The 14,120-nt window shown below is 48.3% G+C and overlaps 1 protein-coding gene across 3 annotated transcripts in view; it reads left to right on the forward strand.

The window, feature by feature from the left end:
• Positions 1-14,120, forward strand: part of PCCA (propionyl-CoA carboxylase subunit alpha) — a 714,772-nt gene that overhangs the window by 209,786 nt on the left and 490,866 nt on the right. For all 3 annotated transcript variants that reach the window (XM_029604503.1, XM_029604502.1, XM_029604504.1), the window contains one exon: positions 2,143-2,274. In XM_029604503.1, coding sequence (XP_029460363.1) covers positions 2,143-2,274 — 132 coding nt within the window. The remainder of the gene's footprint in view (positions 1-2,142; positions 2,275-14,120) is intronic.

Genomic DNA, 14,120 nt, shown 5'->3' on the forward strand with positions numbered 1-14,120 from the left:
CCGTTCCCATGAAACAAAAACCAAATCCGTCCTTGACAAGCTTGCCGGTGGATATGTGGCTAGTAAAGGTATGCGCATACGGCAGTGTGAAGAGGCTGGGAATGGGTTTGGAATTACCCACCTACTTTTTCCCCAAAACAATTATGCATATGTACCAGCGGGTGTAGGTTTTAGTGTGAACATTTTCCACGGGAATTATTGCTTTCCCTTTTGAAATTGTGGGTAAAATGTATGGGTTAAAAGTACCTGTACGTATTACACCCATGTAAGCTGCTACAAAATCAGCCTTAAAACGTAGAAATGTATATTCAGCCCTCAAGAATGTCACCAAAAATTGGGCTAGTGATGGCTGAAACCTTGCTAGTGTGAGTTGCCTTGCACTAGTGTTCAGCTTTCCCCCACCCCACGTGCTCGCCACGTTTTTCTGTATTTCTTCTTTGGTTTTTTTTTGCTCCTCATCCTTCTCCCTCTGCATTTTTACTCTCTGGCCTCCTTCCATCCCCCCCCCCCCCCCGGTCCAGCCTCGTTCCCTTCTTACCCATCCCTTCCTCCCTCTCTCCTTTCTGATCCAGCGTTTTCCTCCTGCTTTCCAGCTCATTCTCCGCTGTCCCGCACCCCGCGCCTTAATTCCTCCCTACCTGGGGTGCTGGTTCTGGACCCTGCCACCCCGGGCTCTGAATTCGGCTCCTGGGTTTGCGAAGCTTGAGCACGACTCCTGCCCCGTGTCTCCACGGCCTTGGCGCCGACCCCCTCGGATTGAACCTGTGACCTTTCTCTTCCATTCTTCGGCCTGCTTCCCTTCCTTCCGTCCTCCCTCCAGCAGGGACAGACTTTCTTCCCGAGAGCTGCTCTCTTTCCCCACCACCGGCGGCAGCGGCAGTCTGCTGCTACTTCTTTTCCCCCATTGGTTACTGCAGTCTCCCTGCTGGGGGGTGAAAATCTTCCTTTCAGGCTCTCTCTCGCCCATCACAGCCCTAACTTTATCCCATTCACAGTGCCCTAAAGGCTGCGTGCATTTAAGAAGTTGGCCAACAAGCTTCTCAAGGGTTGATGGATTGTGCTTTTGGTTTGCTTTCCTGTGAGATCCTTTTTTATTGTCTCCAAAGCGACTATGAAAACTCGGTTCGTAATAAATATTCAGGACATGACTAGGAAAGCTAGAAGTGGAAGGAACGTTCTAATTCTTGAGAGACATCTAAACTTCTTATACTATATTTAGTAAGAAGTGAAAGGATTTTCTTGTGTAAAAATACGCCTTCATGGTTTTTAGAGTTTCCTATCACTGTAGTGATAATTGACTGAATATATTAAAAGTTCTATAACATAGTTTGGACGTGGCACATGATAGAAACACCACCATGATGAGAAATGTTATTATTATGCAAAGGGACATCACTGTAGTTTGGAAGTGTGCAAACTCATTCACTGTGTCGAATAATTAGGTGAACCTGGAAAAATGTTAAAAATCTGTCAGATTGGTTTCTTTGCATCTTTTCAAAGAAATGTAAAGCAGTTTTTTTTGTTTTTTTTTTTCAAATCCACTTTGGAATTTAGTAAAATCTGAAGCTGATTTTGTTCATTTGGTAGATCTGATTTCAATTTTTCAAAAATTCTAGCTAAATTTTGAAATCTACTTAGAACTTTTGTATTTCTTTCAAATTTTCAACAACTCCATAAATATTCTGCTGAAAATCAGATGGATTTAAAACAAACAAATCTGGGGAAGAGTCTGACAGTTCTGTTAAAGTTGGAATTCGCCAGGTTTGCGTGTGACCTTAATTGCGTATTCCTAGCTGCAAGTCACGCGTTGAGTTGTTCAGTCCTGATTTAACAGATGAAGCCCGTCTTAGTAGCGACTTCCATTTTTAAGCGGAAATGGACTTTCAGCCTTTGTTTCTGCCCTGTCTTTGACTGATGCACACAGTAATAATAGAGGTTTTAAATGTATGTTCATTGTATGTATGTTTAACAAGGGCTAGCTCACCTTGCGTTTTCCAGTCTTTCCACAGTGGTTTTGTTAAGCAGTTCTGTCATTGTTTAATGTATTAGTATTGGAAAGTTTGATTTTCTAGAGAGTGTGGCCCATAGCTAAAACCTAATGTTTTTGTTGTAAAGTTAAAAAACCCTTCGTTTTCTCCACAGGCGGCAGCAGGTGTCATCTTCATTGGACCCGACACACATGCTATTCAAGCCATGGGAGACAAGATTGAAAGCAAATTGTTGGCCAAGAATGCAAAGGTCAACACGATTCCTGGCTTTGATGGGGTGGTTAAGGTGAGAAAGAGTTTCTGTTCTCAGCGCAAAACAGACAAATATGTTTTACCATGGCAGAAAATTCCTTTATATGTTGATGCAGAATAATTGCATTATCGTTTTATGATGACATCTTTTAGTAGAAATTGCCCTAGAAATAAAGCATTTCTTATTTAGGAAATATTTTTTCCATCAAAAATTAGAGGGAAGGTAAATATAGAATATGGATCAAACTGTAAGAAATTATCTTTCTTGATTGACTAATGTATACAGATACCCAAGATTATATTAAACTCTTCCTAAAGGGAATTGTAGCCATAGATGAGGAAGTGTGCATATAATCAGATATATTTAAAAATAAGGTTCATGCAGTTCTCTTGGACACATATTGTGAAACATCAAGATTAATAATTAAGGCCTTGGATCTAACTTGCTGTTTGAAGCGCCCTCAAATGTATAAAAAAAAATCCATAATATTTTTGCAGTGTCGGTGTATATAATATGCTGTGTAAGGTAAATCACATTAGAGTTAAGCTCCTAAACCAAAAAAGTTAGAATTTAATCTGCAAATAGGAGTTTAAGTGATTTACCCTCGTTCATTTTTCACATTCTACTGTCTAAAGAATACAAATCAAAATGCATTAAAGTTTTTCAATGATCTATACAAAATATGGTACACTTTCATTGCAAGAAAAATATACAAATATTCCAAAAGTTACTAAGAATAAAAAAAAAAAAAGGTTTTGCATAAATCATCCCAAGTTAGCTCTCATTTTAAAAACAAATTGCCCATAATAAGTTGAACAGAACCCACTTGTGTCCAATCACAGCAGTTCAGCTGATTGGAAGATTTCTGGATGAAGAATCGAGCAGTTTCTGTTTTGTGCCAGACAAGGAGCTGCTGAAAACACCCTGGGACCGCATTATTCAAAGGTGCAGACTAATATAAGGAAATGCCAGTGTGTTCTGAATAATCCTTGGGGTGGGTACAGTCAGGGCCGTCATTGTAAAGCAGAAACGGGTTTGCATGACCAAGACCCTGGCATGATCGGAGGGAAACCAGCGGGAAAGAACCCTCAGAGGTCTCTGACTGAGAGCGGGGACAGTGTGGACCGTGGAACAATTTCAGGATTATACCACAAACCTGGTCCGATGGGAAGGTCATTTTGAATAAATCAAGCTGTTCACATGCACTTATATAAAAATCAAAAGAGAGAAAAAAGGTGGCGAGGAACTTTTATATTCGGCAGTGCCTGGGTATAATCATCACGCCCCCCCCTTATCACAATGTCCAGTTATAAATTAGGGTTTTTTTGTAAACTCTCTTTTTTTTATTCATACCATTTCTTTCGCCCAGGCTGCATCTGCTGTCAGAGTCCTTCTTTCTCAGGGGATAAGGTGTTACTTCCCAGCAGATCGTTCTGGTTTAACCAGGATTTTGAAAGGTGTCTGGTTTCAGCTTGTGGAAGACAGGGGATGTATATACTGTACTGTATGCTGGATGTATATAATGTGCTGGATGTATATACTGTATGTGCTGGGTGTATATACTGTACTGTGCTGCATGTATATCCTGTACTGTGTGCTGGAGGTATATCCTGTACTGTGTGCTGGGTGTATATACTGTACTGTGCTGCATGTATATCCTGTACTGTGCTGGAGGTATATCCTGTACTGTGTGCTGGAGGTATATACTGTACTGTGTGCTGGAACCTGGCCAGTTAAGTGATTTTAATTGCATTAAAAAATAAAAAAACAAAACTGATTTATATGTGGACATTGTGATAAAGAGGGATTTTGTGGTGAAACCCGGGCGCTGCAGGTCTGTTAATTTGAACGGTAGCGGAACATGAAAAGGTTCCTCTTACCACCTTGGTCTTTCCTTCTGGTTCTTATATAAGTGCATGCAAGCAGCTTGACTTCCTCAGAGTGACTGCTGTAGTCGTTTTGTGTTCATTTTGAGTGCGGAGGTTGTTCAGTAGTGTACGGTATGGGGGAGAGTACATGTGCTGCAAAGAGACACTGCATGCATGCAGAACGTTTTTACTCTTAATGCTAAGCGATACGAGCAGCCCCTCACCCTACAAAGCCCCTCCCTGCAGTGAATCATTATGTGGTGGGGATGCTTTGCAGGGGCAGGGAAGATAGATGAGACGTAGTTCATGGAGGGGGGGGGAGGGGGTGCAGGGACGAGGTCCACCCCGGGTGACAGCTTGGGAGGGCGGCGGCTGCTGCTGCGAGCGGAGCCCATCCTGCTCGTGCTAGAAAAAGAGGAAGGAGGCCTCCGGGGCCTCCGGGCGGTGGGAGCACTAAGTGACTGCCTAGACCGCCATAGGATCTGGAGCCGGCAGCTGCGCAGCCTTTTCTTCTTCCTGCCCCCCCCCCCCCCCCCCCGTGGCCTGGAAGAGGAAGTGGTGGGTGCGTGAGGGCGGGAAGAAGGAAAGGTCTTACAGTCACAGCCTGAAGCAGGGGGAAGAGCGCTGCCCCCCCACCCCATCCTGTCCACTGCAGATACAGAGCCTCACTAAGCCCCCTGTGCTGCCTCAAGAAAAATGAGTCCCCCCCTCCGTCTATCGCAGGGGCTGAAGGAGGAAACTGCTGCTGTGCTTCTGATGGGGAGCGTGGGGTAGGAAGTGAGAGAGAGGGAGAGAGTGTCTGTGCGTGTGTGTGTCTGTGCGTGTGTGTGTGTCTGTGCGTGTGTGTGCGCGCGTGTCTGTGTGCGCGCGTGTGTGTGTGCGCGCGTGTCTGTGTGCGCGCGTGTCTGTGTGCGCGCGTGTCTGTGTGCGCGCGTGTCTGTGTGCGCGCGTGTCTGTGTGCGCGCGTGTCTGTGTGCGCGCGTGTCTGTGCGCGTGCGTGTCTGTGCGCGTGCGTGTCTGTGCGTGTGTGTCTGTGCGCGTGTGTGTGCGCGCGTGTGTGTGTGCGCGCGTGTCTGTGCGTGTGTGTGTGTGCGCGTGTGTGTGTGTGCGCGTGTGTGTGCGTGCGCGTGTGTGCGCGTGCGTGTGTGTGTGTGTGCGCGTGCGTGTGTGTGTGTCTGTGTGTGTGTGTGGGCGTGAGAGTGCATGTTTGTGTGTGGGAGAGGGAGCTGTGTTCAGGGCTGTGTGAAAGTGTATGCAAGAGAAAGAGAAGAGAGAGACTGTGTGAGGGAGAGGGGAAGTGAATCTGGGACGGGGGGTGCCAAAGGAAGTATCCACCCCAGGTGCCAGATGCTTTAGTTCCAGTCTGCCATATACGTGGGACCTAGGCCTTTCTGACCCAGGACTGTGCATGAAACCATCTTCCTGGGTCAGGCTTCCTCTTATCCCCCCCCCCGAAAAAGTCTCCTTTCTATCCCCAACATTATTCAACATTTATTTGGCCTCACTTGGCAAACTTATCAGAGAATGCCAAATTCCGTACCGGAAAACATGAAACTCCTGTACCTCCAAGGCTCTAACCCTGATCAAGCAACCTCAGACTCGAATAACTGCCTTAAGAGAATTTCAAGTTGCTCGTACCTCAACAAACTAAAGCTTAATGCCCAACAGACAGAAGTGGTATGGACCGCAAAAACAAGCCACGCCCACACCCACTCTGGAGCAACCCTTACAGCCCAAAGCCTTAGTTTCACGTTAGACTCCAAACTCACTGCTGAGGCCCAAATTCTCTCTTACAAAGTCAACCTTTTCCCACCTATGCAGTTTCACCCCTCTTTGACGGCCTGGGTCTATGCTGCAGTCATCCAGGCTTGTGGCAGTCTCTTCCCTAGACTGTTGCAATTCCCCGTACCAGCCTCGTTCCCCGCAGGTTGAGCCCTTGGGTTGCAGAGCCTGGCAGGGCTTAAGCGTAGAGCAGAGAAGCGGTTAAGAGGCCAAGGTTAGGGCAGGCAGTGGCAAGCAGCGTTGAGGTCCGGACTGAGGTTGGGGCAGGCAGAGAAACAGGTAGCTTCAAGGTCTTCTAGGCAGAGGTCAGGGCAGGCGGTAATCAAGAAGCATATTCAGAATCCATGGCTGAAATCATAAGCAGAAAGGCAGCCAGAGAGACAAAACACCGATGAAGGAGGCCAGAACCAGAATGAGACAGGAAATATACGGCAAGACTTGAAGACACGGCAGGAACATGCACTGCGATGAAGCTGAGGCAGCATCTGGGAGCGCGGCTGGGGTTGAAATCCCTAGCCCACGCTGATGCCATCTCCCAGCATCGCTTCACGTTTCCTGCGACATGGGCCTACGAATGTAGTGCTATCGTGTGAATGCGCCCTAGGAAGCGGCAAGGCACAGCTGAGAGAGGGAGCCTGATGGCATTCCTGCTGCGAAGGAGTCCAGACGGCGAGAGAACCAGTTTTGACTCATTGCAGTTTTATTGCATGCGTGCGTTTCCCAGCCATTTACAGGGATGGGTTAATAAATCTGGTACAGCATAGATCACACTGGTTAGTGCTGTAAAAGCAACACTAAGTTGGGAGTCATAGAAGAGTTCACAGAGTACGGTGCTATACAAGAGTTTGCTTAATTAGTAGGGTGGAAAATGCAGTATGTTGAAGTAAGGAGCCGTTATAACTGTTACCAGCTCAAATACCGTGCACAATTTCTAATTACGATTTAGCTACATAGTACCTAATTGACACAATATCATGTGTGGATAAGGCATAAGGGATCATAGTGCTTCCCAGCCTATGGTCTGCAGACTCTTGAGGGTCCACCAGACCATAACAAGGGGGGGTCTTAGCAAACCCCTGCCAAGAAGAGACCTCACAGATGCCATTCCGAGGCCACGATAGAGAAGGCCCAACTGGCCATTGGCAAAACTCATTCCGCTGGCTGCCGAAGACTGCAGCTCACTCCCATCCCACTGGCAGCTGAGGAATGAAGGCCATGTGGCCACCGGCGTACTCCATCTTGCCAGTGATCAAAAACTGCAGGAAGCCACTGGCTCACCTGATCCTGCCGGTGGCCGAGGAACGCAGGAGGGCAGCAGGCTGCTAGCTCACCTGATCCTGCCAGTGGCCGAGGAACGCAGGAGGGCAGCAGGCTGCTAGCTCACCTGATACTGCCGGTGGCCGAGGAACGCAGGAGGGCAGCAGGCTGCTAGCTCACCTGATACTGCCGGTGGCCGAGGAACGCAGGAGGCAGCAGGCTGCTAGCTCACCTGATCCTGCCGGTGGCCGAGGAACGCAGGAGGCAGCAGGCTGCTAGCTCACCTGATCCTGCCGGTGGCCGAGGAACGCAGGAGGCAGCAGGCTGCTAGCTCACCTGATACTGCCGGTGGCCGAGGAACGCAGGAGGCAGCAGGCTGCTAGCTCACCTGATCCTGCCGGTGGCCGAGGAACGCAGGAGGGCAGCAGGCTGCTAGCTCACCTGATCCTGCCGGTGGCCGAGGAACGCAGGAGGCAGCAGGCTGCTAGCTCACCTGATACTGCCGGTGGCCGAGGAACGCAGGAGGGCAGCAGGCTGCTAGCTCACCTGATCCTGCCGGTGGCCGAGGAACGCAGGAGGGCAGCAGGCTGCTAGCTCACCTGATCCTGCCGGTGGCCGAGGAACGCAGGAGGGCAGCAGGCTGCTAGCTCAGCTGATCCTGCCGGTGGCCGAGGAACGCAGGAGGGCAGCAGGCTGCTAGCTCACCTGATACTGCCGGTGGCCGAGGAACGCAGGAGGGCAGCAGGCTGCTAGCTCACCTGATCCTGCCGGTGGCCGAGGAACGCAGGAGGGCAGCAGGGTGCTAGCTCAGCTGATCCTGCCGGTGGCCGAGGAACGCAGGAGGGCAGCAGGCGGCTAGCTCACCTGATCCTGCCGGTGGCCGAGGAACGCAGGAGGCAGCAGGCTGCTAGCTCAGCTGATCCTGCCGGTGGCCGAGGAACGCAGGAGGGCAGCAGGCTGCTAGCTCACCTGATACTGCCGGTGGCCGAGGAACGCAGGAGGGCAGCAGGCTGCTAGCTCACCTGATACTGCCGGTGGCCGAGGAACGCAGGAGGGCAGCAGGCTGCTAGCTCAGCTGATCCTGCCGGTGGCCGAGGAACGCAGGAGGGCAGCAGGCTGCTAGCTCACCTGATCCTGCCGGTGGCCGAGGAACGCAGGAGGCAGCAGGCTGCTAGCTCAGCTGATCCTGCCGGTGGCCGAGGAACGCAGGAGGCAGCAGGCTGCTAGCTCACCTGATCCTGCCGGTGGCCGAGGAACGCAGGAGGGCAGCAGGCTGTTAGCTCACCTGATACTGCCGGTGGCCGAGGAACGCAGGAGGGCAGCAGGCTGCTAGCTCACCTGATCCTGCCGGTGGCCGAGGAACGCAGGAGGGCAGCAGGCTGCTAGCTCACCTGATACTGCCGGTGGCCGAGGAACGCAGGAGGGCAGCAGGCTGCTAGCTCACCTGATACTGCCGGTGGCCGAGGAACGCAGGAGGGCAGCAGGCTGCTAGCTCAGCTGATACTGCCGGTGGCCGAGGAACGCAGGAGGGCAGCAGGCTGCTAGCTCAGCTGATCCTGCCGGTGGCCGAGGAACGCAGGAGGGCAGCAGGCTGCTAGCTCACCTGATCCTGCCGGTGGCCGAGGAACGCAGGAGGCAGCAGGCTGCTAGCTCACCTGATCCTGCCGGTGGCCGAGGAACGCAGGAGGCAGCAGGCTGCTAGCTCACCTGATACTGCCGGTGGCCGAGGAACGCAGGAGGGCAGCAGGCTGCTAGCTCACCTGATCCTGCCGGTGGCCGAGGAACGCAGGAGGCAGCAGGCTGCTAGCTCACCTGATCCTGCCGGTGGCCGAGGAACGCAGGAGGCAGCAGGCTGCTAGCTCACCTGATCCTGCCGGTGGCCGAGGAACGCAGGAGGCAGCAGGCTGCTAGCTCACCCCGGCAACCTGAGTGAGGAAGGAGGACTCTGGTGCCCTCTCCCCTTGCAAATTCCAGGACAATAAGTGACCTGGGTGAGAGATGGGATGTTTTGAAATATTTTATTGTTGATTGGGAAATATAAAATAATTTAGATGTATTTGTCAGTTGTTTTGAAATATTTGTTCATTAGTATGGTTTTACTAATGTTGATATTTTATATTGATTGTATTTGATGTTTTATGTTTCTGTTTTTTCTTTGTTGTAAAGCAAATGGAGTCTGGCTTCTCCAGTTCAGTTTTTGTCCGCATATTTGTCTTTATACTCTGGATTCTGTATTTCTAGAGCATCAGACACATCAAATAGCCAACAATAAGACTAAAAAGGATTTAAAAATTCCCTAACTCTCCATTCGTGGGACCTTTTGATTTCTAGTCCACCTGAAATTGTTGTGAATTAATAGAAAGGGAGAAGGGTGCACAAACTTTCTCTTCTCATACACATACGTATGCACATGTTCATTCACACTCAAACACGCATGATCCTTCTCACACACAAACACTCTCTCTCCTTCTTACACACATGCTTACATATACGCTTTCTCTCTGTAATACACAAATGGTGTCTCTGACACACACTCTCATGCTCTCATGCTCTCATACGCACATTTGCTCCCCCTCCCCCTCTCTCATACACTCATGGTGTCTCACACACAGGCTTCTTCTCACTCAGGTGGAATTGGGTGAGCCCAGGGCCGGAGGAACCACTAGGCGAGCTAGGCCTGTGCCTAGGGCGCCGAGACCTAGGGAGCGCCACGGCAGGTGGCAGAATTCTGAAAGGGCAAAAAGTGCCCTTTCAAAATTCTGCCAGCTCCCGACTCACCGTGCCTCCCCCCCAGTGCCACCCTCCCGACGCCCCCCTGGTGGTCCAGCAGAGGGTCCGGGAGCGATCTGCCGCTCCCGGGGCCTCGGCTGTCACTAGCCAAAATTGCGCCGGTGGCCTTTTAGCCCCTACCATGTGATAGGGGCCAACCAATGGCACCGGTAGCCCCTGTCGCATGGTTGGGGCTGAAGGCCACCGGCGCAATTTTGATTAGTGGCAGCCGACGACCTGGGGGCAGCAGATGGCTCCCGGGCCCTCTGCTGGACCACCAGGTGATTTGTGAGCTTTCTTTTGGGGGGGGGAGTTGGGAGGGTGGGGGGGGGGGAGTAAGGGCTGTGACTGGGGATGGGGCTGGGAGGGGGGGTGGCGCAAGGCTGAATGTGCCTAGGGTGCCCAATCCCCTTGCACCGGCCCTGGGTGAGCCTGCGGCCACGGCTGCTGGCAGGATGCGCTGGAGGGGCCCTCTGGCGGGATGAGGTTTGCCTGTTGGGGCTTCTCTTTCATGGCTACTACAGAATGGGATCTTTCGGGCCTCCTCTTTGCCCAGGTTTTCACGATCCCTCTGTTATGGTCTGGGGACTACTGGTCCATGCATAATATTCATTGCATTACATTAGCAATGGTTACATGGAATAGACTTAGTGTTTGGGTAATTGCCAGGTTCTTATGGCCTGGATTGGCCACTGTTGGAAACAGGATGCTGGGCTTGATGGACCCTTGATCTGACCCAGTATGGCAGCTTCTTATGTTCTTAAAATGAAGCTCCATTTTAAAAAAAAAAGTTTTGTTTTTTATTTAAGAGTTGTAACCTATTGCCATATTTGCATCGTTTGTTAAATATTAAAATAAAAATATTAGTCAAATTCTACTTTAGTGGCTTTGACTAGTTTATTAATGATGCTTGGTCATAAGTTTTAATAGTCGGGGTGAGAGGACTAAGAGCCTGGAAATAAATATTGGTTTATAATGAGCTTAATTGTTAGTTAAGGATCTCATTATTATAGTAAAGTGGTGAAGTCCAATTTCTTTCTTTCCGCCGTGTCTTTCAGTTACGACAGTTTAGATGATGGCCTGCAAATGCTGATAATGCATAAACATTCTGGCAGTAGGATTAACTGATGGGGGAGTAAGGGGTATCCCTGCCACAAAGTTATATCTGGACGCGTTTAGATAAAAAGCTGCAAAAAGTTCTGTATTACCAGTGGCAGCCTTGTCTTTCCACCATTCTGCGGTTCACAGTTCAGCCACTTGCTGAAGTGTCATTAGAGTGAAATGTAAAATTCCCAGAGTTAGCTATTAGCTTTCTTATTTGTTAATTGAGTTTTGCAACTGATGTGGATGGGATTTGCAAGAGAAAAGGTATGTAAAAGTTTTCTCTCCTGGGCTGTAATCAGGGTTCCTCATCAGTCACCACCACTCTTCCTGCATTTTATTCAGGAGGCTCTAATTGTCTGCGTTTGGCAGGTTTTAACGCTTCCTGACAGAGGCTATTAAGGGGAAGTATTCGCGCATAACTGTCAGGACGGGAACAAAGACCCTTCCAGCTGGATGTGTGCAAACCACTAACCTCTCGAAATGACCCTTTTCATACCTTTTATCCCTTTAAGCCAAAATGTTCAGGGTCATGGAAAGCAACAAGGTGTAGGAAAGCAGTAGATGGAAATTTTTTTTTGGGGGGGGGGGGGGGGGAATTTATTTCTGATTTTCAAACAATCGATACTTGGCAAAATCTTATCAACAGAGGTGACTGAGACTTGAATTTAACGAGCCCAGATTTGTCGTTCAGACTAGCTAATGAAAGGAAATTAAATTTTCCGCCAGCTTCCCCTGCCAACTTTCTTATTCTTCGTGGGCTCGTGCCGGAGACTTTTAAAGAGGATTTTTTTTTATTAGTGGGCATAAATGAAGCAGAGAGGAAAAAAAAAAATTAAAAAAAAGAAAGTTCTGTCTTAAAATGAAGAGTTTTAAGATCTCAGATTTCATTGCAGTTTTCATAAATCAGCCCTCATGGCTTCGGGCAAACTTACCAGCTGGTAATTTCTAGGCCCTGCTACCTTCTAAAGAAATCTTTCAAGAAAGCACCTCTAAACATATACCGGTATGCATCTTAGCAAACTCGGACGGGATTTGCAAACGAGAAGGATAACTTTCAAACCACTGCGTGCAGCAGCATATTCACACGCGTTTTCCATATAATGTGCGCAGTGCACTGAAACTAGGAAAACCAATGGACTGAGCGTGCGTACCTTACCCACACAATGTTTGAAATACATGCGTGCACATGTTTTGTGTGTGAAGGTAGACTAGGACTTACTTGCTTAAGTCTCAATATTTACCATGCATGAGTCGGCCAATTTTCAAGCATTTAAAACATTCGTGCGTCGAGGAAATTCGTTTACCAGTCGGTCTGCTGATTTGCCCAGGCCTTCTCCAGGTCATCAAGACCCTCATTGTTCTCCATCCAGGCCTCCCCTTGTGTCAATACTGCACGAGAAACACTTTTAATATCACGTTCACCAGATGTAAAAATACGTGGGCAACTTGCAAAATGGGCGTGTGCGTAACTGTTGACCCCATTCCAGCACACCCCTAGGCTGCTACTCTTACACGAGTATATGTGCACGTGAAAATGAACATATATGTGTATTTTCGATTTCTAGAAAATATGGAATACATGAATAGAGGTTACTTATGCACGTGCATTCTATATTTTGTCCACACAACGTTTTGAAAATTCACCTTTATACTGGCATTGCTGTAAAAGGTTTGAGTGCAAAAATCTCCATGAATGTCATATTTTCATGAATTTAATTTTATTGGACCCAGACAGTATGTTATAAAGTGAAACTGAGCTAATTCTCTTTGCACAACACAGATAAATTAATCGCCGTAGCACTGTACTGTTTTTCCTGTGACTACCAAAGCTTTATTTTTCTTTTGTCGTAGTTACTGTACTACTTTCTAGCTATTTCACTACTGTAATGTTTCCAGCCCTCTCCTGGAGGTGCACACCTATCCAGTTGAGTTTTCAGGATTGTCACGATGAATGTGCATGGGATATATTTGCATGCATTGAAGACCCAGTGTGTGCTAATGTATCTCATGCATATTCTTTGTGGTAATCCAGGAAACCCGACTGGTTAGGTGTCTGCCTCCAGCGGAGAGTTTGGCAAACAATGCACTGCTTCACTAGCTGCAGCAAGGCTAACCTGCCAAGCATTCAGAAGGCTGATGCAGCAATTTTGGCGTTAAAGCACTGTGTGCTGGATTTCAGCACACTGTTTGTTTGTTTGTTTTTTTAAACTCCTGATGCAGGAAGTTAATGATATATTTATGCATTGGGAGCTTCAAAAAAGTGGTTTGCCTTGTAAAATATATGTTCAGCACAGGCCAAAGGCACATTTTAACTCAAGAAGAGGAGGAGGGAGGTATCCCTGACAGGCACTTCAGGGGAAAAAAGTTAAAAAATGTTTTTTTTAAATGTTTGCAGGTAAGTACTGACTTATCTGGATAAGAGTGGCGAACCGCACCAGATAGCCGGATAAGTATTGGCTTATCCCTGGACATTTTAAAACTTTATTAACACGTTTTTTTCCCCGTTTTGTTGGGGTTTAAGTGCCGGCACAGTAGTGCTGGAAGCTTAACTGCGGCTCTGACCTAGGCGTCAAGTTGCCAGCGCTAATAAAAGTGAGCTGGCCAAATGCAGTCTCTCTGTATCAGGGAGTGCTGCTTAAGGCCCTCACCGACATGGGGTGCACTAGTTAAGAATGCACATGCTTGGCAGTAAGGTTTGCACACACGAAATGCACATTCAAGTGCGGGCAGAGAAGTGCTTTCGACTGAACATATCTTTCTGCATCAGCCTGTCAGTTGCTTTGCAGGATTTATGTGAAGATAAATGTTCCTTTTCCCTTTTGGGAAAAAATCAAAACCTGACTATTCAGCCAAGCCTTCTCAGCCCATCCTTCTGCTAGATATCCTCCATTAACTATGAAAACAGTATTCTACATGTATGTGCTATGTTTGTTATTACACAGAAACATAGGCCAATAAGGTCTTTTACTGTCATGATATGACTATCTTCCCTATACTATGAAATCACAGTGTATACAAGTCCCAGTTTTATATTCTTATGTCCTCTGTCTCCATCTTTGTAATCTGCCTTGTGTCTTTTCTAGGATAGGGTAGAATATT

Source organism: Rhinatrema bivittatum, chromosome 5, assembly GCF_901001135.1.
Source record: "Rhinatrema bivittatum chromosome 5, aRhiBiv1.1, whole genome shotgun sequence".
Taxonomy (NCBI): domain Eukaryota; kingdom Metazoa; phylum Chordata; class Amphibia; order Gymnophiona; family Rhinatrematidae; genus Rhinatrema; species Rhinatrema bivittatum.